A 26804-nucleotide genomic window follows, 5' to 3' on the forward strand; every position below is an offset into this window, starting at 1 on the left:
ATTTTAAGTTTATTAATATATTCGTTTGATGTTTTACAACTTTTGTATTGAAGTTTGATAAACACATTCCAACTGATATGAACATTTGGCAAAGTAAAATAGTAATTCTCGCTTTTTATGATGAAAGGTAGTGACAACTTTTGATTATTTGTTTAGGTTGATTATTTGTTTAGTTTTAAATTTGTTTAGGCTGATTATTTGTTTAGTTATAAATTAGAGTTCAAATACATCAACATGCAAGATTTGTGAGAATAACTCAAGACTAATTTAATATTAATTAATCAAACGAATAACTAAACTAAAAATTACAATATCTATACACCTATCTGTACTTTCTATTAAAATGTGTTAGAGCATTCACATCCTAACCATCAAATTATGTGAGGAGGGGTTTTTATATTATAAAGGGTATAAAAAGTGGTTGTGAGTAGAGGAGAGAGAAAATGTTACTGTTCATCTGTATATTTGGGGGGACACTGTTCACCCGTTATAATTTTTTAATATATTTTGAAAGTGGTTGTGAGTGAAAGTGAGAGAAAAATGTAATGATAATATTATTTAATTGAAAGGAGAGAGAAAAAGTATTTGTTTTTAGTGGAAATATATTGATATAGGAGTTGTTTTTTAGTGGAATGTATGTATAATTTGATGGATTGGATGTGAATGCTCTTATGCATGGTTTTCTAAAAACCATCCGTATTTGCACACATGTTTTACTACTAGTATCTCATAAAAAGTGAATTATATAATGCTACTTTCCTTAACATTAAAGTTTCAAAAAGCATAAAGTCTTCGAACGTGAAGATATAGGTTACTTTCTTTAAATTTTAAAACAAATTTTATGTTGAATAAACCTCTTTGAAAAGTAATAAAATCTGAAATTTAGTTGATTCTACAAATGTTGAATAAACCTATTTGAAAAGTAATAAAATCTGAAATTTAGTTGATTCTACAAACTTTATTTAGCCCAAAACTTGGATTGTACAAATGTACAACACAAACTATTTTTTTCCTTTGAATAACATCTTTCACTCACAAAACCAACCAAAAGAAAACCTGAATACAATTTTTTTTAATAAATACACGCCATTGGGAGACTGGGCCTGTGCAGTCGCTCACCTCACCCCTCCCTTGAGTCGGCCCAGTAATCCTCTTACATAATTGTGAAAGGAATATGGAGAACACCATTTATACTAAATCTCCATCATAACTTAGACATGAAACGAGATTAGAGAATCCTTATCATGGCATCATCATTCATCAAATTAATTCTTTGAACAAGTGAGTCTCTTTACTTTCTTAAATCGTGTTTTATATTGAAATTAATTAACAATTTAGGAAAGCACCGAGAATTACTAAGCAACCAGTGACCTCACGTTGTCAATTGATATGATGTATATACGTGAGTATTGCTAAAACTTAATATGATCACATGAGCGGTAGGGTGTCCACAGTTCGATTATTAGCCTCAATCCAAAACCGAATTTATTGGTTAATCCATTATTAACCAATCAGTTTTTGGTTTGGGTTTATAAATTTTGGTTAGTTTGTCAGTTTTCGGTCCGATTTTGGTTAATTTCTAGTTAATACCAAAATCAAACTTGAGCTAATTTTTTTTTGTTTAGAAACGCATGGGATGGAGGTATGAATACATAAAATAGATGTATAAATACAAGAAATGACGGTATAAATACATGAATTTGAGGTATAATTATATGAAATACATGAGACGAAAGGATAAAAGCTAGAAAAGCATGAAAATATAAATCACTTATGTTCGCATCAGTTGTTAACTAAAGGTACAAAATAACCGATAACCGCTTTTTTGTTGGTAAATTAGACAAGCAATAACAAAGAACAAAGCAAACCATCCAAATAATTACATAACCTAACCCATCTATTTATACTAAACTAGTTACTTGCTAAACAAGCTATTCTACACCAATACAAACTCTAATACCCCCAGCTCCAATGCCATATCCAGACATCAAAGTTACATCCAAACATACAAGACACATAGCTACTTAAAAAAACAACATAAACATAGTGCACTAAAGATATTTTTAGCAGGCTACCAAATATACAATTAGTGACCTACAACATAACATAAAAACACACAGACAAGCAATAACATGCAAAGGCCCCCAAAGCACATCAACACACTAATCTCCTTAGAAAAGACCAACATCCTAAGCTCCTAAAGAACGAGTTTAATATTAAACCAAACTATCATCCTAAAAGTCCTTAACCTTAGTCTTACGTCTCCACAAACTCCTATCCTGGACCATGTCCTTAGAGAGGTGCAATTCTAGCAAATCCAGTCCAATCTGCTCCTCCCACGTTAGTTTTGGCCTACCTCTACTCCTCCTTCCCTCCACATTGAGATTTTCTATGCTTCTAACTGTGGCTGTCGTTCGTCTCCTCCTAACATGCCCAAACCATCTCAACCCCTCCTCCCTTATTTTATCTGATATACTAGCTACCCCTAATCTATCGCTAAAAACCTTATTTCTTATCTTGTCTAGCCTAGTTGTCCACACATCCACCTCAACATCCCCATCTCTACTACCTCTAGCCTACGCGCCTACGACTTCTTGATAGCCTAACAATCTGTTCCATATAACATGGCTGGTCTAATTGCAACCCTATAAAACTTCCCATTTAGTTTAACTGGGAACCTTTTATCGCATAATACACCACTGGCTGCTTTCCACTTACACCATCCAACTTGGACGCGATGGGCTACGTCACTATCTATCTCTTCATCACTTTGTACAAATGACCCTTGATATTTGAACTTGGTTGCATGTGGGACCACTTGGCCCTCTATGTTGATCCGATGTCCTCTCCATCGCCTGCACCACTGAAATTAAAATAAAGGTACTCGGTTTTAGAACGACTTATCTTTAAACCTTTTCCCACCAAAGCTGCTCGCCACTCCTCTAGCTTCACATTTAGGCTCTGTTTACTGTCCGCAAGTAACACAATATCATCCGCAAAAAAAAAAAAAAAACAAACATCATGGAACAATCTTCGGAATTGATTTTGACAGCTCGTCCGTCCAGCACAACCGCAAAAAGAAACGGACTCAATGCAGACCCTTGGTGGAGTCCTACCTCCACAGGGAAGAAATCAGTATCCCCTACTTGCGCACGAACACTAGTTTCAGTTCCAACATACGTATCCTTAACTATGTCTATATACGTCGTAGGAATGCTTCTACCCTCTAAACTATCCCAAATCAATTTAGAAAGCAAAAAAATGAAAATAAAATAAGATTTGTAATTGAAGATGAATGTTTATATACATTTGAGCTAAACATGAAATATTGGATTTAACTGGTCAATTACACTTAGTAAAGTGTGTTCGAATTTTGGATTAGGTAAATATTGTCATTAGACGAGTCAATAGTTCAAGGTGACAATAAACTTACAACTACTTAATGACGAGCATAAATGTGCTTAATCAAGTTTACTCGCATGTGATATTAATTATTTAGGGAGTAATATATTATCATAATCGTTAACATAAACTGAATTTTGACTTAAAAACGAGTGGGTCGAAGCTAGTGTTCAAAATATAAAAACTTTCATTTCGGTTTGATATATGTATATTTTATATCACGAGTTAATATTTTGGTATATATTATGTTTTATGGTAAGATGAAGGTATACTTTATGTTAAGAGATAATATTTTGGTATATATTATGTTTAGGGCTGTAAACGAACCGAACGTTCAGCGAATAGTTCGTGAACCGTTCGGCGGGAAGTTCGTTTATATTCGTTCGTTTAATAAACGAACGAACATGAACAAGAAATTTCGTTCGATTAGTTAAATGAACGAACATGAACAGAGGTCTCGTTCGTTCGATTGTGTTCGTGAACGTTCGGTAAGGTGTTCGTGAACATTGATTGATTTGCGTTCATTTATGTTCGTATCTTTGTGTTTTAATTGAAGATCTTTATACTTTCTTATATTTTATTTGTACTTTTTATATTATTATTCTTTTATTTATTTTATTTCCCTAACAATTAAACTAGGAAACTCACTTCCACCTTGTTTATGCATCAGTTTCCTTTCATTTCTCATTATTTACCTCCAGAATACAATCGACCTCCGTTCCACAATAAGGGATTCAAGTTCAAGTGCCACTTTCTGGGCCATCTATCTTTATCCTTTGTTGCGTTAGCCAAATTTATTTGTGTTTGTTTGTGTTCGTGAACCGTTTGCGAACACACTCATTTCCTTAATGAACGAACACGAACATAAAATCTCGTTCGGTAAGTGTTCATGAACCGTTCGTGAACACATTTATTTCCTTAACAAACGAACACGAACAAGGCCTTGTTCGTGTCCGTTCGGTTCGTTTACAACCCTAATTATGTTGTATGGTAAGATTATAAGTTGATGAAGGTATGTTTTATATATTTATTATTGCTTTAGGTATAATGCGCGTATATGTATTCTCTTAGCTAATGATCTCTAGATTAAGTGGTGGAAGCCTTGTATTTTTTTTAAGAGATGCATGTTTAACTCTCACTTGGTGCAGAGTGAGGCACTAGTGGGTAATGATAGGAGACCCAGGGAAACCTGAGTTGGATCCTTGAGCCAAACGGGTTTTATCAGTAATTTCACTGTCGTGCCTACAGGCGGGTGGGTTACTAGGTTTTCCCTGTAATTGGTGGTGGACTGGGGTTACTCTCGGAGTACTTCGTCTGTCTAGTGGGTGCCACGAGAGTGCACGAGATTGATTTTGTTGGGCGTTAAAAAAATCATTTATTAGAAGCTAATACTTAGTAATCATTAATTAAATTAAAAGCTAATACAATATTCAACATTATCCGTTTAAATATGCAACGTTGTTTTCGTTTGTCTTTTTGCCAACTTTTGTAAGATCCGTCCAATTTCAATTGGACGGTGGTGATCCTAGTATTTGTTATTTCAAATTGCGGTACAAAAGGGGAAAAGGACAAATGATATTAGGGCAACCCTAAATACTAAAAGCCTATAAATAGGGGTGATTATTATGTTTCAATACACCTTAGCTCACACAATTAATTTCTTTGATTATAACAATGTTTTGCGCAGTCATTTTGAAAAGATCTGTTTCCAGCGATTGTGAAATTTTAAAAACATCTTTTACCTCCAACCCTTCTGGAAATGGGAAAAAACCCACAACCATTGAAAGCAAGCTCTTTTTTCTAGCCACTAATGAAATGATATTTTCGAAATGTAAATCTAGCAGATTTATTCGTTTTATTTAGTTTTTATGTTTCAAAGTGTTATTTTCTCAAAGAAGCTGAAAGATCTATTCGTTTTCTTTAGTTTTTGTGTGAAGTGTTATTTTTTCAAAAAATCTGAAAGATTTATTCCTTCTATTTAGTTTTTATGTTTCTAATTGTTATTTTTTTCAAAGAAGCAGAAAATCTTTCATAGTTTTATGTTTCGAACTGTTATTTTTCTCAAAAGAGCTGAAAATCTTTCATAACCAACGTATTATCCATTTTTCATTCTTAAGTTTTAATACTTACTTTGTTTTTTCTCAAGCCTTTAGGCTATCTCCATCCACAACTTTATTCAACCCAACCTTTTAATAAAAAACTAATTTCCCTCTTTTCCACCCACACAACCCAACCTACCTCAACCTTCTACTCACAATCACAACCCAATTTTTAAAACATTTTTTATTAAATACATATTTTTATGCTTATTATTTATCCATAAATGTGTTAAAAATAATTACATTTAATATTTTCATTTGAAACCGATTTATTTTAAAAGCAAAATTAATAACAACAATATAAGAAACCTTTTAATAAAAAAAACACATACATTCATCAAACATAGTTAATAAAAATGACAAACAAGTTACAACGATCACATGAAATGTAAAATTACAGGTACATAAAATACAAACTACATAATTATTCGTCAACTGCAAATTTGTCCCATATATGCTCAATCATATCGTTTTTAGAGCATTATGAGCTTCTCTATTACGAAGTTGTGCCTTATTGAAAGATATTGAAGCTAGTGTGGGTCAAGGTAGGTTATTCAAACTAGTGAGGGTCAAGGTAGGTTATTCAAACTAAACTTAATGGTGTCCAATTTTTTAAGTCATTTAACGTATAGTTTCGTGTTTCAGAACAAATCAAGGCTTTGTATATGGACAAATTCAAGAAATTTGCTACTACGATTTGGAAGGGAGAGTACGGTGTTTTCCTTAAAACAGTTGGAGAGACCGAGAATCTTTTTGGATCTAGTACGCGTTTACACTCTATTTTCATTTTTTTAATGTTATTAATCTCACGTATTCTTCTCTTACTCTGGTTTACAGTGAGGTACAACATTAAACACCGTTCAGCTTTTGATGGTATCGAAGGCCATGTTGCAATCTTATTGGCGAACTCACATTATCTTCCCCACGGTGGAGAAATCCGGGTAGTGGAACTTTTCTCCGAGATGTACTATCTTATTCCTTTTGCAGGAATCCCAAAACAAAATGTTACCATGGAAATCAAGGGAAGGTCGATGCGGCTTTCGGAGAAAGCTCATGTTAGGAAGCCGGCCGGTACAACGGAGTTAGTGGCAGAACTAATGCTGCCTGAGCCGATGGAGGAGGAGTATAGTCGGTCAGACTATAGCATTCGTTGGTATCACAACGAACTCGTCGTTCGGGTTTTTAAATATAAAAATCGCGTGATGAAAGTGGTGGCTGATTTCGATGGCAAGAAAGATGTGATCGAAGAGGATGTGGTAGACTTCTTTGATGGAGAGAATTGATGAGATTTTCCTTAAGCTTTTCATAATATACACATATGTATAGTTTAAAATTAACTATATACACATGTGTATATTATGAAAAACTTAGGAAAATGTGTGATCTAGAATGCTTCTCAAGTTTCTCAAATAAGGTGGACTTCTCTTAGGATCCCTACACTATATATATATATATATACACACACATATATATAGGCCGGTTAACGTACAATACCTCTTATCCTACATTATTTACGCGATGCCCACAACCGTACGATCTTTAATCCTCCAACCGCTGGCGAAACTATTTTATATCATTAAATTAATCATATTAATATATTCAAATCATACTGAAAAGGTTAAAATCGTTATTGCGAGATCCTAATCTCTGTAACTGACCAAAGATAGTTCAAAATCAATCCCTAAATCAAATTCAACAACGTGAGATTCTTCTTCCCAACCTCCCTTCGTTCCTCTTGGTGCGATTTCATTATACGATAATAAGACCTGCTAATTTCGGAGTTCTAATGGACAAATGGAACAACACTACCATCGATCGACCAACAATCGAAGAAGATGATCCAAGTTATTGATTATTGTAATATGCGAATTCTGTGTTTTCAAAACAGGGTTTTTACAACATGCGAAATACATTTGAAAATATTAAGTTATGTCTTGGTTATGATTTTTATAAACCTGCAAAAAACACTTGAACATGCGAAAATAGGTTATGTTGGGATTATTGTAGTATGCGAATTCTAATTCTTCATTGCATATAGGTGTGGTTTATTATAAAATACGAAATATATGAAGGCATGGTTTGAAAACATGCGAAAGAAAAGTGATATTGTGTGTGGTTTATTGTTACATGCGAAACAGCTGTGAAAAAAATAGGCTGGTTTTTTTTATAATGTGCGAAGTCTGTTTCGAACCACATACGATTTTGTTTTTCATATTGTTCCTGCAATCTTTTCATTCTCATTTTATTCATTCTTCATAAATAGTACGTGACATTATTCAATATGCATATGAACAATGAAAACCGACATATTGCTAATTACATAACCAAATTCACAACCAATTATGCCTACCTTTATTGGTTATGATTTAGACCACTATTTAGTAAAGAAAGAGCCATCCCCAAGAATGAATACCTAGGTATTGAAATGTCCATAGTTAATCAAATTAAATTATGGGAATGACTTTGAATTAAGACTATTGCAATTAAGATTTCGCAGGATAGTGGATGTAATCTAATTTGCGGATACTCATGCCTAGTGGCGGACCCATGAAATTTTTTTATGGGGTGCGCAACTTTTTATGGGTTGTTTGTCTATTGGTATATAATATTATTTTGGTCCAATTCGTGTCCGGCCAGGTCAGTGACAAATTCTTACCTGATTCTCATTTAAGTCAATAACTCAAAAACATATCTCAGTATCACAACATCACATATTCACTCATTACTCATAAAGTATTCAAATATTCAATATTCTAAACTTCTAATCCATATTAACTACTCAATACTAAAAGACTAGACGATAAAATAATTAAAAAAATAATTGGTACGAGAATATTAAAAACAAATAATATAAATATGATTGTCTTTACGTATTAAAAAAAACTACATTTTGTTGTTCCTTACAAGTTTGATGATTAGTGTAGACAACTAGCCGGATCACCTTACGTTACACGTACCTGAATTTAGTTAGTGTCGATTTGGATTGTTATGAAATGACACTCCCTAAAGAATCCGAAAAAAATTGAATATCATTATCTTCCCCAAAAGTTGAATACACTTAATTGAAAAAAGAAAAATGAAAACCAGTTTAATACAACTAAACCTAAAGATTGAGTTGAGAAATATACATAAATAAAAAACCGACGATTTAATTGTAATAGTTCTCAAATATGGATGAAGCCAAAATAATGTACAAAATCCAAAGTTTGAGAATCCACCAATCAAAACCATTATAAAAACTTTTCTACCCAAATATCTTACTTTAATTAAATAAAACTTAAATATCATCATCTTCTCCAAAAGCTTTTATCTATTCCGACTTCAGGATCTGCAAATTTTATTTTCCGGTGACTTTTCGTTTATCTTACTTCACATCTTTATCATGGTGTCAAAGTTCAAGGGGTGCGACTACAAAATTTTATGGGGTGCGCTCGGAATTTTAGCGCGCGTATAACACTAAACATTATATTTTCAAGGGATGCGCCCGCCCACCCACCCTAAGCACTAGGTCCGGCCCTGCTCATGGCAGGTGAATACTAGACGTGATCGTGCTTCAAAGTCACTTCATGGCCATCTGCGTCTCAAGTGATTCGAAAATGATAGTATCTTTGTATCTTTTGACATGAGAAGCATATCGGGGCTTAATTGCACAAATGCATTACTTCATTGAATCCAACACAAATGCAATATAAGTTTATTTCAGAAGTTGTCTTATGACCAAATCAAATGCATGTATAATTAATTAACTTATTCAGGGCATCTTACAATCCAACACAGAATCCACCTCACAAATACAATTGTAGTTCATACCACGAATTCATTACTTTACAGATTAGTCAAGCTCATTGCTAAAATATCATCAATCAACCGAGCCAATTGAATAGATGATGAACCAGTCATACTTATCGACTCTTTAGCAGCATTTTCCCAAGTATTTGCAGCTTGTGTATATAATTTATGTTTCGAGTCCATAATGTCCCTCACTGCCTTTTCAATTCCCAACCGATCACAAGTATCTTTCAGGTCTATTCCCGTTTTCCATACCTCTCCCACAAAACGACTATTGGTTTGTTGGTCCCCAAAATATGGCCAACAAACCATGGGTACACCCTCCACTATACTCTCCATAGTGGAGTTCCATCCGCTATGTGTCAAAAAACCACCAATAGCCGGATGAGCAAGTACATCTTCTTGTGGAGCCCATTCTACTATACACCCGATTTCTTTTGTACGCTCCAGAAGCTCAGTCGGAACCTGAGACTCATCATAAGCACTAGTGATTGACCCGGGCCGTCTCACCCATAAAAAGGGTTTTCCACTATTAACCACACCATACCATATTTCAATTAGTTGCTCGACTGTCATGATTGCAAGACTCCCTATGCTGACATAAATGACAGTTTTTGGGTCGTGTTTATCGAGCCATGACAAACAAGTTTTATCTTCCTTCCAAACACTGTTAGAAACCGTGGTTTCTTGGGGTGATAGTTTTGTGTTGGCCATAAGTTTAGTTTTGTGGAGAGAGTGCATTGGGCCTATGGTGTAAATATTTGGACAAAGTTTCCGCATGTGTGGGAGTACAACACTATCCAACTCTTCAAACGTGTTGAGTATGAGACCTTGAGCTCGAGGAACTATGTGAGCTTTTTTTAAGATGAATTCAATACCCGGGTTCGACAAGTCTTTGAAACGACAAAAGCTATCAAGATCGCGTTTTCGGATAATATGTTCTGTTCCTGGCACACTTGTTATCAATTGGTCTAGATCATTTCCTGAGGAATGAGAATATTGACTCGTATAAATAAAATGATTAAAACCTTATATAATTATTTTGTTATTATTTTTATATTAGATCTCTCATTTTAGTTATAAATAATATTGTAAAAATCGACCCAACTAAAAAAAATAAGTCGATAAAAAAGTTTGTCTTAGTAACTGGTATTAAAAAGTTACATAACATGATCGAGATAAGTAAAAAAGCTTAGATTAGGTACTAGTGATGGTCTAACTAAAAACATTTAATCAACTTATGCGTCTTATGAAACATTGCATATCTTTTACATTGATAGTATCAAAAAATATAATATAGTATGTAAAGATCTGATATATTATCTTGAAAAATGTTTTAAAAAATGTCACAACACACAATCTTTTAATACTAGTAAGGTTATGAACTTTATTTTTTGGAGGGCGTACTATATATCTAAGGTTAATACTAGTATGTAAAGATCTGATATATTATCCAAAGATAGCTCTAAGCTTATTCAAGAACAAGAGGAAAAACACACCTTTGAAGGGGACATCTCCTGCTTCAATAAGGGTAGGAAGATTCAAGTATGAAGTCCACAAGGCGCCTGGACCTATGGTCTCGAAGCAAATCACTGGAATCGATGCCTCTATCGCTATATCCACCGCAAAACTGAAGCAAGCATCCGGTATCATCACAGTCACCGGCCTATCCGCTTTACGACTCAGCCTACCCGAAAACATCATTTCCCGGAAAAGAGGTTTAGTGACCACATCTACAGCATCCATCACTTCCATGAACCGGTCTCCAGAGACCGGATTTTCATGCTCAAGTCCATCAGGAATCGTCTCGAATCTGAAGTTGGGGTAGCGGCTGAACCGGGACAGCACCTGGGTGTGGCGGAGAAGAGGGCGGTGGATGTGTTCGGTGTTGAGGAAGGTGACACGGATGCCCGAAAGACATAGGAGCTCGGCTAACTTGAGAGCACAGTTAACCGGGCCTTGAAATGGTAAGGGGAAGATCAGTACATGAGGTTGGAGAGTGTTGTTTTGTTGATCCATTTTTGTATCGAATCACCTGTTTGATTCTTGTTTTATGGAGATCGAAGAAGTTATATATTAAAATATGTTATAGTTTTTATGGAGATCGAAGAAGTTATATATTAAAATTGAGATAAGACTATGTTATTGTTTAATATGTTGGTAGAGCTTCCCAAGTGTGGAAAAACAATTGCTCGTTACGAGTTGAAAATCGCATACCGAAGAATAAGTAATATTAAATTTATAGAGTTAATTACTGTTTCGTCCTTGTGGTTTGTCAAAAATTACTATTTCAGTCCATTAGTTTAAAAATTGCGATTTCAGTCCTGTGGTTTCATTTTTGTAACCATTTCAGTCCACCTCCATTAACCACATCCATTTGTTCTGTTAAGTACACGTGAATTGTATTCTAGGACCCACTTGTTAAAACACAACCCCACACTACCCTACCCCACCCCACTCCATCCCTACTCTCATTTCCGGCAAAAGTTTCCGGTCATCTTCTTCGGCATCACAACCCCGCCCTCTTAATGTCCGGCGACCCATTACCCCACCCCAATTAATATCTTCCTAGCAGCATCAATTAACATAATAACTTTGAAAAATAATGCTTACCTGGACATTTTCTCATTCTAAAATTCAAAATTAAAATTTTGGAACCATATATGTAAAAATAGTGCCAGACTTCTACTTCTACTGAAGCCATGGTGGGTCAAACCCTACAATCCAATTTAAGTCCATATGTCATACAACAATAAAATCATATAAATCCAATAATAAAATCATATAAGTCCATATTTAATTAATACAAGGGTAATGTAGGTATTTCATTAAAAACTTAACGGTAAAATAGACGGTGTTAGGAGACTGGACTGAAATGGTTACGAAAGTAAAACCACAGGGATTGAAATCACAATTTTTAAACTAGTGGACTGAAATAGTAATTTTTGACAAACCAAAGAGACGAAAACAGTAATTAACTCAAATTTATATGTCCCGACATTAGTGGCTAATTTAATAAGAATTAGTAAAAAAACTACTAAAACGAACCCTCTTAAAATTCTTGGATCAGTCACAATAATTGTACACTACTCCTTAATTAGTAAGCTTACGAACAACCATCCAAAAAAGGCCGTAACCAACAGAACTACTCATTCAGAAATAAATTGCAAACTCATTCTTCTGTCTTCCAACAACTATTCGTTTCACCCACGTGCATGCAGGCTCCTTTTGGACTTTATTTTTTCTTGACCCATATCCTCATCTGACCCATACTTGCTCCATCACCCGAATGAGTTTGAATTACCTTTGACACCCCCAATAATTCAAACTGGCCTCAACTGCAATCTACTTCCTAAAGAAGGCAAACTTTGGTTAAAATTCTAATGTAACTAGTCCCTGCTTTACCATATCACAAACCAAGTGATGTTTCATTTCAATGTGCTTAGACCTGCCATGCATCACCGGATTCTTGGAGAGGCTTATAGTCGATTGAATATCACGGAAGATAATAGTGAAATGATAAGATTTTCAACGAAATTAATAGAAATTTGGAAAGAACTCTCGAGGAATTAAAGATCACTCCCTTTGTTTGGATTAAAAAAAAAAAAAACAGAGAAAGTGGCATCTTGTGGGTAGGATAAGGCTTAGCGATCATTCTCGGTTTGATACTCACAATCCGGGGGTTTTTACTAGATTTATCAAGTTTCCTCCTGAATTGGTGTATAGGCATCATTGTCTAATGGAGATGGATATGATCGGGTGGTTCCGCTGATAACACGATTATACTCCAATGGTCCGCCAGTGATTTAAATTTGCCATTAAAAAAGTAGGAAGGCGTTTGATTGAACTCGTGGTGTAATTGCAAGTTTTATTAGAGTTAACTACCATTTTCGTCTCTGTGGTTTGGTGAAAAATGCCACTTTAGTCCGAAAAAAAAATTTGCGTCAGTTCCGTCCTCAACATTTTTGAAACATGCCACTTCAGTCCAAAAAGATAACGCCTTGCGACAGTTCCGTCCTCAATGTTTTAACGGACGTCATCTTTTTGGACTGAAGTGGCACGTTTCAAAAATGTTGAGGACGAAACTGGCGCAGTTTTTTTTTTTAACTGAATTGACGAAAATGATAGTTAACTCATTTTATTAATATGTTTGGTTAGTGATGTAAGTTAATACTTAGTGTGCTAGATGGTCTGTGTGGTTTGTCTAAAATAACACATATAGATACTTAAGGTTTCAAAGGAACAAGTTTGGGGCTCTGGGTTTTTATTTCATAACGAGTATGGGGTCTAAGACTAACTTCTATTGAGTTTTCCGTTAGTTTTAAATAAAATAATCAAAATATCCTTTTAAAGAACTATTTATGTAAGTAAATCGAAATATACACTTCAAAGACCATATAGTTAAATGAGTCGATTATCATTCCACACGAAAAAGGGCAATTACAAAGCAATGGTAGGTAGTCGGGCAACAAGTTGCGCCGCCACCCCCTTTTGAATAGAAAAACCGATTCTACTAAATACAAAGTTTGAAACCTTTAGCGACGAAGAATTACTATTAACGACTTTTTGAACCCGATTCAAAAATCGCACAGCGTCAGGAGCAAGACCACCAAAGGTATCAAACGCAAACGGGACAAACACATGTTGATTCTCCAGGCAGGCTTTCTCATGTTTTGCCACTTTGCTCGCCTCTGCCTTGAGCACCGCTTGCCCTACGACAAAGCCCTTGTCCTTGAGCCCGACAAGGGGGGAGACTCCAGTTAAATCTACACAGGCATGTTTCCCCCCTTCCCAACCAAACACAAGGATGTCCGCCGGGCGTAAAGTGGACCTCCCCTCTAAGGGGTCAGTCAGGAAATTTACTGGAGCCTCCTTTTTGGCAGAGATCCCGGCCCGTTTAAGAACATCACATAACACATCTCTCACCCAATCATGCCGATATTCAAACCCTGGTAGCTCTTTACAATGGATCGCGTGCTCGCCGAAAGAATCCAAACACGCTTTGCGGCATACCGGACATGGCTCGTCAACTGGGAACAAAGGAATCATCAGTCGGTATCTAAGGATAGCACGGTATTCCACAGCCGACATGTGTTGCCCCAAGCCTTCAATAGGTGCGACAGACAGAAAATCCTGAGCATGTGGGGCACATAGACATTCAAACACAGTTCTTTGCCGAGGGGATAAAACAAACTTCTCTTCAAACCTCTTGACAATTTCGCCATATAAGGCATTCGCCAGAATTTTCTGGGATTTAGGAGGGGCGGTGTCTTTAATGTAGAAACCGCCAATATCAAGGTTGGGAAGAGAACTATGCAAAAGGTCCAACCTTAACTCACCAGAATCAATCTCTGCCTGCAAATCTCATATGTAATATCTCAAACCTTAAGTAATAATTATTAACATATGAAATATGAAATTTATATTTCATATTACAAGTAAGTAAGAAGTTGAATGGTTGTTTGAAATAAGTAACATCCGGATGAGTGTTTATTATTGTTATAGGAAACCATTTTATATATGATATTGGACCCTACTCCGTTTTCAATGAAAGTTAGATCAAAAAGTAGCTAAAAGTAAGTTATTTTAATAGTAGATTCATAAAATAGTAAACTATGATATTTTATAAGTTATAAAAGAAAACAAATGAAACAGTTGAATTAATTATAATTATAATGTTTAAAAAATCATAACCTAGCATTTGAGATGTAGTTCAGTGAGCAAGCAACTAAGTTAGCAGGACACTTCTCATCCCGTATCAAACTGTTAAAGAGAAAGTAGCTCGGGAGACTTTCTTTAAATCAAGACATAAGAGTTGGTTTTAGGTTATCAGTTTTCATGGGAACGCTCTAGTATAAAGAGAATCCCGAGTGTCTGCAATAACCCAATAACCCATTGGGTGTTATTAGTAGTCGTTTTTAGAACGCGAGTAAGGGAGACTCTACATCAATTTGTCGTAAATGGTTTTACATTCAAATGTGTGTATGAATTTAGCTAAAAACTAGACCCCGGTGGTTTATAAATTCAAAAACAAGCTTTTAAATGGAAAGTCAATAATATTTCGTTTAGGGGAAATTAAGTGATTGAAAATGGTAGTATCTTTGTATCCTTTGAGATGAGATGGAGAATATTGGGGCTTAATTGCACAAATGCATTACTTCATTGAATCCAACACGAATACATATATAAGTTAAATTCAGAAGTTTTCATATGATCAAATCTAATGCATGTATATAACTTATTCAGGCATCTTACAATGCAACACAAATCTACCTCACAAATACAACTGTAGTTCATACCTCGAATTCATTACATTACAGATTAGTCAAGCTCATTGCTAAAATATCATCAATCAACCGACCCAATTGAATAGATGATGAACCCGTCTTACTTATCGACTCTTTAGCAACATTTGCCCAAGTATTTGCAGCTTGTGTAAATAAAGTATGTTTCGAGTCCATAATGTCCCTCACTGCCTTTTCAATTCCCAATCGATCACATGTATCTTTCAAGTCTACTCCCATTTTCCATACCTCTCCCACAAACCGACTATTGGTTTGTTGGTCCCCAAAATATGGCCAACAAACCATGGGCACACCCTTTGCAATACTTTCCATAGTCGAGTTCCATCCACTATGTGTCAAAAACCCACCTACGGCTGGATGGGCGAGTACATCTTCTTGTGGAACCCATTCTACTATACACCCAAATTCTTTCGTACGCTCTAGTAGCTCAGCTGGAACCCAAGACTCGTCATACCCACCAATGATTGACCCGGGCCGTCTTACCCATAAAAAGGGTTTTCCACTGTTAACAACACCACACCATACCATATCTCAAGTAGTTGTTCAACTATCATGGTTGCAAGACTTCCTATGCTTACATAAATGACGGTTCTTGGATCGTGCTTATCGAGCCACGACATGCAAGTTTTATCTTCCTTCCAAACACTATTAGAAAAGATAGTTTCTTGCAATTGTGGTTTTGTGTTAGCCAATAGTTTAGTTTTGTGGAGAGAGTGCAATGGGCCTATGGTGTAAATATTTGAACAAAGTTTTCGTGTGTGTTGGAGTACCACAGACCTTGAGCTTGAGGAATAGTGTGAGCCTTTTTGAGGATGAATTCAATACCTGGGTTTGACAAGTCATTGAAACGACAAAAGCTATCAAGATCGCGTCTTCGTATAATATGTTTTGTTCCTGGCACACTTGTTATTAAGCGGTCTAGATCATGTCCTGAGGAATGAGCATATTAACTGGTATAAATAAATGATTAAAAGTTTTATAGTATCAAGTAACTTTCAGTTTTATATTAGATTTCTCATGTTGATTTTAAATAATAGTGTAAAAAATAAACACAACTAAGAAATTACATAGATGAGTGCATATGTAAAGATGTGATAGATAATGCTCATAAATTTTTTAAACTTACGATCAGTTAACTACTTTTGGTGTATTCACTACTAGAAAAATTAAAATTTTTGACACCATTTTCCGTAGGAAATGCGTCACAACTTGCGATTTTCTACGAATTTGTGACGAAATGCGTATGTAGGAAAACCACTCGTAGGAAACTGGTTTCTTACGCATTTTCTACGCATTTTCCTACACATTTCTGACAGAAAAGGGCTGTCACAAATTGCTACACATTTTCTACGCATTTCCTACACATTTTCTTCCGTTAAATGGGTAGGAAAAATGCGTAGAAAATGTGTAGCAATTTGTGACAGCCCTTTTCTGTCAGAAATGGGTAGGAAAATGCGTAGAAAATGCGTAAGAAACCAGTTTCCTACGAGTGGTTTTCCTACATACGCATTTCATCACAAATTCGTAGAAAATCGCGAGTTGTGACGCATTTCCTACGGAAAATAGTGTCAGAAATTTTAATTTTTCTAGTAGTGCTCGGACGCAAAACAATTTTTTGTAAATGTTTTCATAAATTCATCTAATATATTTTATTACAAAGATAATATTATATTATAATAATAATACTAATATTACAAAGTGATGTTTGACTGTTCTGTTTCGAAATAATATCACTAATATTATAAAGTGATATTATTATTATATTATAATAATAATACTAATATTATAAAGTGATATTGGAGACAATGGATAGAAATAAAAAACAAGAACACAGGTCTTCTACAACTTTTTACGTTGTAATTTTTATTACCAGATGAAATCAGGTCTTTCTCTGTTCGAACAAAAAAACATGAGATTGAAGGAATTGTTACTCTTTTAATTAATGTTTAGTTGCAAAGGATGTCACTATACAGAAATGCCTTAAATCGAGACCCACAAGTATGAATCGACTTGTTACTTGAAGCCGCCACCGCCGTCCGCCGTCCACCGCCCGCAGTTCTCCGATGTGGCTCCGGCCGGCTCCACCGCAGCCGTCGTCACCCGAACCACCACCATCGACACCATAACATCGTCATCATCATAATTATCTTCAACTGCAGAACATCCCCATCATCCTCATCTCTGACGAAAAGAAAAACGGCCGGTGCCGGTAAGAACGAGAGAGTTTGGGGTTGTGTTGCGGTAGTTCAATGATTTTTGTATAAATTGATTTTGAATTTTAAGTTCAGTGATTTCTTCTCCCTTGCTCCCATTTCCATGGCTAAAATTGATTTTGAATTTAACTTCAGTGATGTTTGTATACATGGGGTATAAGATTGTGTGTTTCTAGAGGTGTGTTTTCATCCATTGGATGAAGAGGCTAAGAGCATAGAATACCGTACGATCATGATCCGTGTGATGGGAAAGTAAGGTTTTGATTGGATCACTTTGTTTTTTACTTTTTAAAAGTATTTACTTATTTGATTATTTGCTAATTGATTTTCATAAATTTTGAATGTTTATATTTATTTACCACATGCCTCAATTTTGTTTATTTTTTTATAAAATATACTTGGTTAGAACCCCGTGTAATACACGGGTTGAATAAATAACCTATCTTTAAAAATCTCGTTTAAGAATCTATTTATTTTTTTTATTTTGATCTTTTTATTATATCTCTTAATTAACATAAAATCTATTTATTTTTTTTATTTTCATATTTTTATTAAATTTCTTATTTAACATAAAATCTACTAGTTACACCAGTATTTTTTTTAAATAGATTTTTTAGATAAAATCTACTAGCTATATAGTTTTATGTAAATTGAATTTTTACTCGTTTTAATGTAATGACGTACCAATGTTACGTGCGATGATGTCGAATTAGTATTTGGTATGGAATAAGATTTCCATGATATCGAATTCGATTTCAATGATATCGAATTCTATTTCAATTATTATGCAAATTTACGTTTCTGATTTTTTTAATTCAACGATTTTTAGTCTATGGTATCGATTTTTAGTATATGCAATGGTTGGGTAGGTTGCTACATCGAATTATATATACTATTATTTTTGTATGTGGTATCTCTTTTTTTCAATTCAACGATTACGTTTGATTATCGGTATTTTTTTTAATTTATCTGAATGACGGAATTTTGTATGTGCAGTGCGGTGTATGATGGATTTTAATTTTTATGTTAAAAGTAGATGTGAAATAATAATATATATAATTCGATGTCGTCTTTGACCGGCTGAGTTGAAGAAGCTTGATATTGACCAGGTTAACAATACATATATATAACACGGGTATACACAGACTAACCCGCGTTAAATCTGACATGAACCGAACTGTGACCCGAGCCGAAACAAAACCGGAACCATCATGAAGTGTAATTTAAACAAATAATTTTCCATCACAAATGTGTAGCAAGTTGCTACACATTTCCTACACAATAAATTTTCCATCACAAATGCGTAGCTAGTTGCTACACATTTCCTACACAATAAATTTTACATCACAAATGCGTAACAAGTTGCTACACATTTCCTACACAATATGGTAATAAATTTTCCATCACAAATGCGTAGCAAGTTGCTACACATTTCCTACACAATAAATTTTCCATCACAAATGCGTAACAAATTGCTACACATTTCCTACGCAATAATTAATAATAATGCTGATTAAACATTAAAATATAATCTAAGTATAATAATAAATAATTCGTCATAAATGTGTAGCAAGTTGCTACGCATTTCTGACGCAACAATTAATATTTAAATGAATTTAACATATAAATCTAATTCCAACAAATAAATAATGGTTCCGTCGAAAATGCGTAGCAACTTGCTACGCATTTCTGACACAATACTTAGAATTAGTATATTTGTCACTATTGTGTCACAAATTACCCAAAAAAATCAAGGTCTTCTTTCCGTAGGAAATGCGTAGTAAATGTGTCAGAATTTGTGACGCATTTTTTTGCGTAGGAAATTTCCGTAGCAAAATGACCACTTTTCTAGTAGTGATTGCTATAAAAAAGTATGTAGAGATCCGATGCTATAAATAAAGTAAGTAAAGATCCGATAGATAATACTTAGTGATTAGTTTTAAAAGTCTTAAAACTAACTTTTAAAATTGTAAAGCATAAAAAGAGTTAGTTTTGAAAACTTTAAAGCTGATTAAAAAAAACACCTTTGAAGGGAACATCTCCTGTTTCAATAAGGGTAGGAAGGTTCAAGTGTGAAGTCCACAATGCGGCTGGACCTATGGTCTCAAAGTAGATTACCGGAACCAACGCTTCGCTCGCTATATCCACAGCGAAAGGGAAGCAGGCATCCGGTATCATCACGGTCACAGGCCGCTCAGATTTTCGACTCAGCCTACCCGAAACCATCATCTCCCGTAAAAGAGGTTTAGTCACCACATCCACAGCATCCATCACCTCCATGAACCGGTCTCCAGAGACCGGTTTTTCATGCTCAAGTCCATCAGGAATCGTCTCGAATTTGAAGTTGGGGTAGCTTATATATTGATATTCATGAGATGATCAAGACAATATTTATCTATTAATAAATATGCATGTGGGCAGTTCAAGTGGGGAAAAACTATCGAAAATTTGCTGTCCGCTAACAATTGTATATTCTTACATTAAGTGGCTGACTTTAAGCTACAGAGACTTTTGATTTTAGATAGATGTGATCGCTAACTAGACACATTTTATATTATTGACGTTTTAGTTGGGAATTGCAATTCACCGACAAACTATGTTTGCATTAATTTTACAGCTGAAATGTTTTAAGTTTTCTTTAAGTGTAGTTGCATATCATTCGCTCCTATCACTAGTTATACCACGTATATGCTTATTCGCTTCAATTCTAATAGATTCAAAATATCATATATTCTTATTTTTGACCGATAGCAAAAACCAAATATAGCACCAAGTCAACTAACTGATAACCAGAAGGCAATACTTTATGTCTATGATTTTGTTTAGGGAAAATTACCAAAATGACCAAAGACTAAAATGACTTGCGAAAATAGCCAGCTCATGCCCCGTTGCGGGGATGAGTCTTTCAAGCATGGGATGACTCTTTGGAGCGAAACCCGATAAAAAATGGACATGTGGCCACGGAATGCGTCCTTGGAGCGAGGCATCATCCACGAGCTGCATCCGGAGAATTTCTTCTGAAGCGTCCGGCTTGTTGCAGGTTTTCAGGCGAGTTTCTGCTGTAGCATTCACTATTCGCAGTGCATGTTTTGTACGTTGGTCGTGGGTGGTTGTGATGGCAGTTTTTGTGTGTAAAACTCGTAGATAGTGAGTGTTGAGATGAGACTGTGTAAGTTTTAGGCGTTGATGGTGGAGTTTTGGAAACAATTTGGCGGTAAGCAGTGGAGTTGTCAACGCCATTAATGGTGATTATGATCTATCTAGTTTGATTTTTTTTTCTGTAAGGATTATCTTTTAATCTCGATTTTACAATTTTGTGACGAGAAAGAAAAGGAAATCCTGGCTTACACGTAACGATAAAGAAACACACGTGTTACACTTGCCGGAAAACATTTCTGAAACTCGCCGGAAACCTGCATAGTCGGAAGCTTCAAAAATTCTCCGGACGCATCCCGTGCATGATGCCTCGCTCCAAGGACGCATCCCGTGCTTGAAAGACTCATCCCATGCCTGAAATACTCATTCCATGCTCCAAAGACGCATCCTATGCTTGAAAGACTCATCCCACGCATAATGCCCTGTTCCAATGGGGCATGAGTTGGCTATTTTCGCAAGTCATTTTGGTCTTTGGCCATTTTGGTAATTTTCCCTTCTCTTTAACACTGTAATGCATATATACTATGGATATGTATCTATCTAAATTTAATTTAGGGTAATTACAAGAATGACCATTGACCAAATACTCTTTCAGATTTGGGCATCTCCCGCGTCCTTGAAGGGCGCTTCATAGATCCAGATGCACCGCTTGCGTCTAAATCTTAAAGAAGCAGATGCTTTGAGAAAATGAAATCAAGATGGGGAGTATCTGAAGATTTATATCAAGATTCTTTGAAAAAATCGTAAAGAAGCCGATGCCAAAATCAGTGTTTCAACAAGTGATTTAGCTTTAATAATAAGTTCATTTCAAAAGTTGGCATATGACAAGATACATATATTAACTTATTCAATCGTCTTACAATCCAACACACAAGTCACCTCACCAATACAAGTTCAGTACATACGTCAACATTTTTTAATTTACATTAGAGTCGAGCTCATCGTCATCGCTAAAATATCATCAATCAACCGACCCAAATGTATAGATGATGAACCGATCTCAGTTATCGACTCTTTAGCCAAACTTGCCCAAGTATTAGTGGATTGTGTAATTGCATTATGCTTCGAATCCATAATGTTCCTCACTGCCTTTTCAACTAATAATCGATCACAAGTATCTTTCATGTCTACTCCAATTTTCCATACCTTTCCCACAAATCGACTATTCATTTGTTGGTCCGCATGATGTGGCCAACAAACCATGGGTACACCCTCTACAATACTTTCCATAGTCGAGTTCCATCCGCTATGTGTTAAAAACCCGCCAATGGCCCGATGGGCGAGTACATCTTCTTGTGGAGCCCATTCTACTATACACCCAATTTCTTTTGTACGCTCGAGTAGTTCAATTGGAACCCGAGACTCGTCATACCCACCAGTGATCGACCCAGGTCGTCTCACCCATAAAAAAGGTTTTCCACTATTAACCACGCCATACCAGATTTCAAGTAGTTGTTCAACTGTCATGGTTGCAAGACTACCTATGCTGACATATATGACGGTTTTTGGATCGTGCTTATCGAGCCACAACATGCAATTTTTATCTTCCTTCCAAACACTGTTAGAATAGGTGGTTTCTTGCCTTGGTGGGTTTTTGTTGGCCATAAGTTTTGTTTTGTGGAGAGAGTGCAATGGGCCTATGGTGTATATATTTGGACAAAGTTTTCGCATGTGTGGGAGTACGACATTGTCCAACTCTTCAAATGTGTTCAGTATGAGACCTTGAGCTACAAGAATAGTGCGGGCTTCTTTGGCGATAAGGTCAATATCCGAGTTCGACCCATCGTATGTACGGAAAGAGCTAAAAAGATCCCGTTTTCGAATAATATATTTTGTTCCTGGCACACTTGTTATCAACTGGTCTAGATCACTTCCTGACGAATTTTATCAATAAATTGATTAAAAACCTTATAACCTTATTTTGTTGTTTTTTTTTCTATTTTTATAATAGATGTCTATTTTGATCATAAATAACAGCATAAAGTTTGTCCTAATAATTGTTAGAATTATATTTGCTGCATTAGATATTAAACTTTAGTTATGTTTATTTCGTTATTATTCGGTTATGTATGTATGTTTAACTTATAATTAGGATGATTACCTATTAGATTAGATGATAAGCGGTTTTAGGATGATAAGCGGGTAAGGTAATCAAGTTAAACTGCAATGGCAGTTACCCGCCAAAATTAACCGCCAATTATGTATGTTTAAATATTACCGGGAACCATATTATCCGGTTATCAAGACATTTTCGTTTATAGAACTTGTCCATTCATTCGTTTGATTCCTCTGCAAACTTATATTTGCATATGGTTCCTTGAATCACTAGTGAACATCACCATGCCTGCAAGTATGTATCATTCTTCCGCTGCAAATGTCAATGGTGATGTTTCGGATTTCCAACATAGTGGTATCAGAGCCACTTCAAGGAATCAATCTGAAATCGGACCAAATTCTACCACTCTCCCTTGTCAACATTGCACCGATGAACAAGACGAAAGGAACAGGAGAAACGCTCGCATAAGGCTATGCTATTATTGTCACTTACCGGGTCATCAAATCTACAATTGTAAGGCCAAAGAAAATGATGAAGTAACACAACTGTTAAGGCAGGCTATCAATGCCGGAATTAAACGAAAAGAAGAAGATATACACTGCCGGAATGAAATGATTGTCACTGGTACCGACGGTGGACAATGGGCAGAAATATGGTACGTTAATCCATCGTTTAATCATCATTTTTCAGGCAATATTAATGTTTTCAAAAGGGTAAAGCATATGATGGGAGTAGAAACAAGATCCGGTATGAACAATTTTCTGTTCATAAGAGGGGTAGGGTCGGTAGAAATGAAAACTGGAAATGAAACTCTAAATATCCAAAGCGTTTTTTATTCACCGGAGATTGATCGGAATGTCCTTAGTCTTGATCAATTAACGTTACAAGGCTATACAGTCAGGAAATCCGGTGATAAATGCAAGATTTATCCAATGTTTTCAACACCAACTGTAAATTCAAGAAATGAAACAAATGGGTTAACAAAAGAAGAGGAATTGGGCTTACATGAAAAACGGAGATTACAAGATCTGAAAGGTGTGGATGATGAATTTAAAGAGGCATACCTGAACTCTTATTTCGAAACCTTAAATGTTTCGAATGAAGATGATAACGACTGGAATAGATTGATTTTAAAATCATTAAAATTCCGAGAATTTGCTGATTGTAAGGCTTTGATTGACATGCTCGACGACCGAGAGTATGTTTTCAAATACAAAGTTGAACTTCAAAACAAATTTGAAGAAATGGTTCAGTGGTTTCTGAATGGTTATATGGGAATCACTTCAAGACCAGTTCCACCCTATTCTACCGATCAAAAGAAAATAGACTTGTTAAGTCTATATATTCTGGTAGCAAGTGAAGGAGGATACCGTGAAGTTACAACCGAGAATACATGGCCGATCGTAGCAAAGGATCTAGGATTCGGATATGAAGATGGAGATTATATGAGAATAATATATGCAATGTATCTTGAGTTTTAGAATATTATTATAAATTCAAAACAGTTCAAGACGGGGTGCAAGAGAAGGAAATGATTAATGAGAATGCTGGTTCAATGCAAGGCTGCCATCGGAGGACTGGAAGTGCAGATAACGTTCAAGAAAGTACTGCAAGAAGTGATCAGAATGACGTCGGATCTTCTCAAAGCTGTTTCAGAAGGATCGGAAGTGCAGGAGATGTCCGGGAAGATAACGCGAGAAATGATCAAGCCAGCACTAGTTCAATGCATTATGCATTGTTTAGTGAGAATGGATGGACAGACAATTGGAACATGCACAAGAGGAGGAGGAAATTCAATTTCAGTCACATAAAGAAAGTAACGGATGATGCCAACAAGAGCGTGATGCAGCAAGGTTCAAACATAACCAAAGTTTAAGGGGGTTGTGTTAGAATTATATTTGCTGCATTAGATATTAAACTTTAGTTATGTTTATTTCGTTATTATTCGGTTATGTATGTATGTTTAACTTATAATTAGGATGATTACCTATTAGATTAGATGATAAGCGGTTTTAGGATGATAAGCGGGTAAGGTAATCAAGTTAAACTGCAATGGCAGTTACCCGCCAAAATTAACCGCCAATTATGTATGTTTAAATATTACCGGGAACCATATTATCCAGTTATCAAGACATTTTCGTTTATAGAACTTGTCCATTCATTCGTTTGATTCCTCTGCAAACTTATATTTGCATATGGTTCCTTGAATCACTAGTGAACATCACCATGCCTGCAAGTATGTATCATTCTTCCGCTGCAAATGTCAATGGTGATGTCTCGGATTTCCAACAATAATTGGTACTAAAATGTTACATGACATGCGATCGTGATAAGAAAAAAGTTCGGATAATTTATTAGTGATGCTCAAACTAAAAGCATTTATCGAGTGATGCCTCTTATGAAACATTGCATATCTTAAAAAGAAAAAAAAAACAAAACAAAAAAAAAAAAAAAAAAAAAAAACTAATAAAGGATGTATAGTTTTAACAAATAATCCTGAAAATGTCACAACTTATAATCCGTTGATTATTATACCCCTTTTGGTGCATTGCTATAAATACAATGCCTAATGTCTTCTGTCTATATATAGATAAGAAAAGTGAAGTTTTTGTAAAGATTAAAAACTTGTAATTGAACTTTTTTATACTACCAGTTTTTTTTTTTTAATTTAATTTAGTGGGTATCCAGCTATTACATGGATTTTGATCATGTTTCACAAGGGGTAGTCGACATTACCATTGACGATTTCTTGGCATTGAAATACGTTAAAGTACCTAATTATGATCTCTAAATTAAATGAGTTGATACCTCTTGTGAAAAAAATGACAAGTTATTACCCCTTGAAATACATGCCAAAGGAGGATTACCACTGCCAAGTTTATAAAAGTCTTTTTGACTCATTATCCAATCTTGCTTATTAAGAACATGAAGAAAGGCACACCTTCGAAGGGGACATCTCCTGCTTCAATAAGGGTAGGAAGATTCAAGTATGAAGTCCACAAGCAGCATGGGCTTATGGTCTCAAAGCAGATCACAGGAATCGAAGCCTCTATCGCTACATCCACCGCAAAACTGAAGTAAGCATCCGGTATCATCACAGTCACTGGCCTTTCCGATTTCCAACTAAACCTACCCGAAACCATCATCTCCCGGAATAGAGGTTTAGTGACCGCATCCACACCAGCCATCACCTCCATGAACCGGTCTCTAGGGACTGGTGTTTCGTGCTCAACCCCATCAGGAATAGTCTCGAATTTGAAGTTGGGGTAGCGGCTGAACCGGGACAGAACCTGGGTGTGGCGGAGGAGAGGGCGGTGGATGTGTTCGGTGTTGAGGAAGGTGACATGGATGCCCGAAAGACATAGGAGCTCAGCTAGCTTGAGAAAGCAGTTAACTGGACCTTGAAATGGTATGGGGAACATCAGTACATGAGGTTCGAGAGTGTTGTTTTGTTGATCCATTTTTGTATGCTTTTGGACCTGATTGATTCTTGTGTTGTATGGAGATCGAAGAGCTTATATATTGATATTCATGAGATGATCAAGACAATATTTAGCTAATAATAAACATGCATGTGGGCAGTTAAGTGGGGAAAAACTATTGAAAATTTGCTGTCCGCTAACAATTGTATATTCTTACGTTAAGTGGCTGACTTTAAGCTAGGGCGACTTTAGATTTTAGATATGATGTGATCTAGACATATTTTATTTTATTGATGTTTTAGGAGTGAATTGAAATGTGGTAGGCTAAATGTACACCCTCTTATTACTTTTTATACCCTTTT

At 35.6% G+C, this 26804-nt stretch overlaps 5 protein-coding genes across 6 annotated transcripts; 1 reads left to right on the forward strand and 4 right to left on the reverse strand.

The window, feature by feature from the left end:
• Positions 1–2826: 2826 nt before the first annotated feature.
• LOC110869870 lies at positions 2827–4165 on the reverse strand. The gene is made up of 3 exons (XM_022119075.1): positions 4098–4165; positions 3019–3231; positions 2827–2968 (listed from the first exon to the last, which is right to left on the reverse strand). Exons 1-3 carry the CDS (start codon positions 4163–4165, stop codon positions 2827–2829), a joined length of 423 nt encoding a protein of 140 aa, XP_021974767.1.
• Positions 4166–5064: 899 nt separating this feature from the next.
• Positions 5065–7419, forward strand: LOC110871034. 2 transcript variants are annotated; one of them, XM_022120024.1, is made up of 3 exons: positions 5065–6075; positions 6147–6263; positions 6339–7419. In XM_022120024.1, exons 2-3 carry the CDS (start codon positions 6167–6169, stop codon positions 6782–6784), a joined length of 543 nt encoding a protein of 180 aa, XP_021975716.1. In that variant the 5' UTR covers positions 5065–6075; positions 6147–6166; the 3' UTR covers positions 6785–7419. The 2 variants fall into 2 exon arrangements, with proteins under 2 accessions (XP_021975716.1, XP_021975718.1); XM_022120026.1 differs by having other exon boundaries at positions 5065–6046.
• A 1748-nt stretch (positions 7420–9167) lies between these two features.
• On the reverse strand, positions 9168–11477 carry LOC110872640 (7-deoxyloganetic acid glucosyltransferase-like). Its single transcript, XM_022121482.2, has 2 exons — positions 10790–11477; positions 9168–10273 (listed from the first exon to the last, which is right to left on the reverse strand). The coding sequence occupies exons 1-2, from the start codon at positions 11307–11309 to the stop codon at positions 9327–9329; spliced, it is 1467 nt and encodes a 488-aa protein (XP_021977174.1). The 5' UTR covers positions 11310–11477; the 3' UTR covers positions 9168–9326.
• Positions 11478–15521: 4044 nt separating this feature from the next.
• LOC110871035 (7-deoxyloganetic acid glucosyltransferase-like) lies at positions 15522–16548 on the reverse strand. The gene has a single exon (XM_022120027.2). The coding sequence runs from the start codon at positions 16121–16123 to the stop codon at positions 15605–15607; it is 519 nt and encodes a 172-aa protein (XP_021975719.1). The 5' UTR covers positions 16124–16548; the 3' UTR covers positions 15522–15604.
• Positions 16549–21798: 5250 nt separating this feature from the next.
• On the reverse strand, positions 21799–26496 carry LOC110872641 (7-deoxyloganetic acid glucosyltransferase-like). The gene is made up of 2 exons (XM_022121483.2): positions 25962–26496; positions 21799–22838 (listed from the first exon to the last, which is right to left on the reverse strand). Exons 1-2 carry the CDS (start codon positions 26479–26481, stop codon positions 21886–21888), a joined length of 1473 nt encoding a protein of 490 aa, XP_021977175.1. The 5' UTR covers positions 26482–26496; the 3' UTR covers positions 21799–21885.
• Between the last annotated feature and the right edge of the window lie 308 nt (positions 26497–26804).

Source organism: Helianthus annuus, chromosome 8, assembly GCF_002127325.2.
Source record: "Helianthus annuus cultivar XRQ/B chromosome 8, HanXRQr2.0-SUNRISE, whole genome shotgun sequence".
Lineage (NCBI taxonomy): Eukaryota > Viridiplantae > Streptophyta > Magnoliopsida > Asterales > Asteraceae > Helianthus > Helianthus annuus.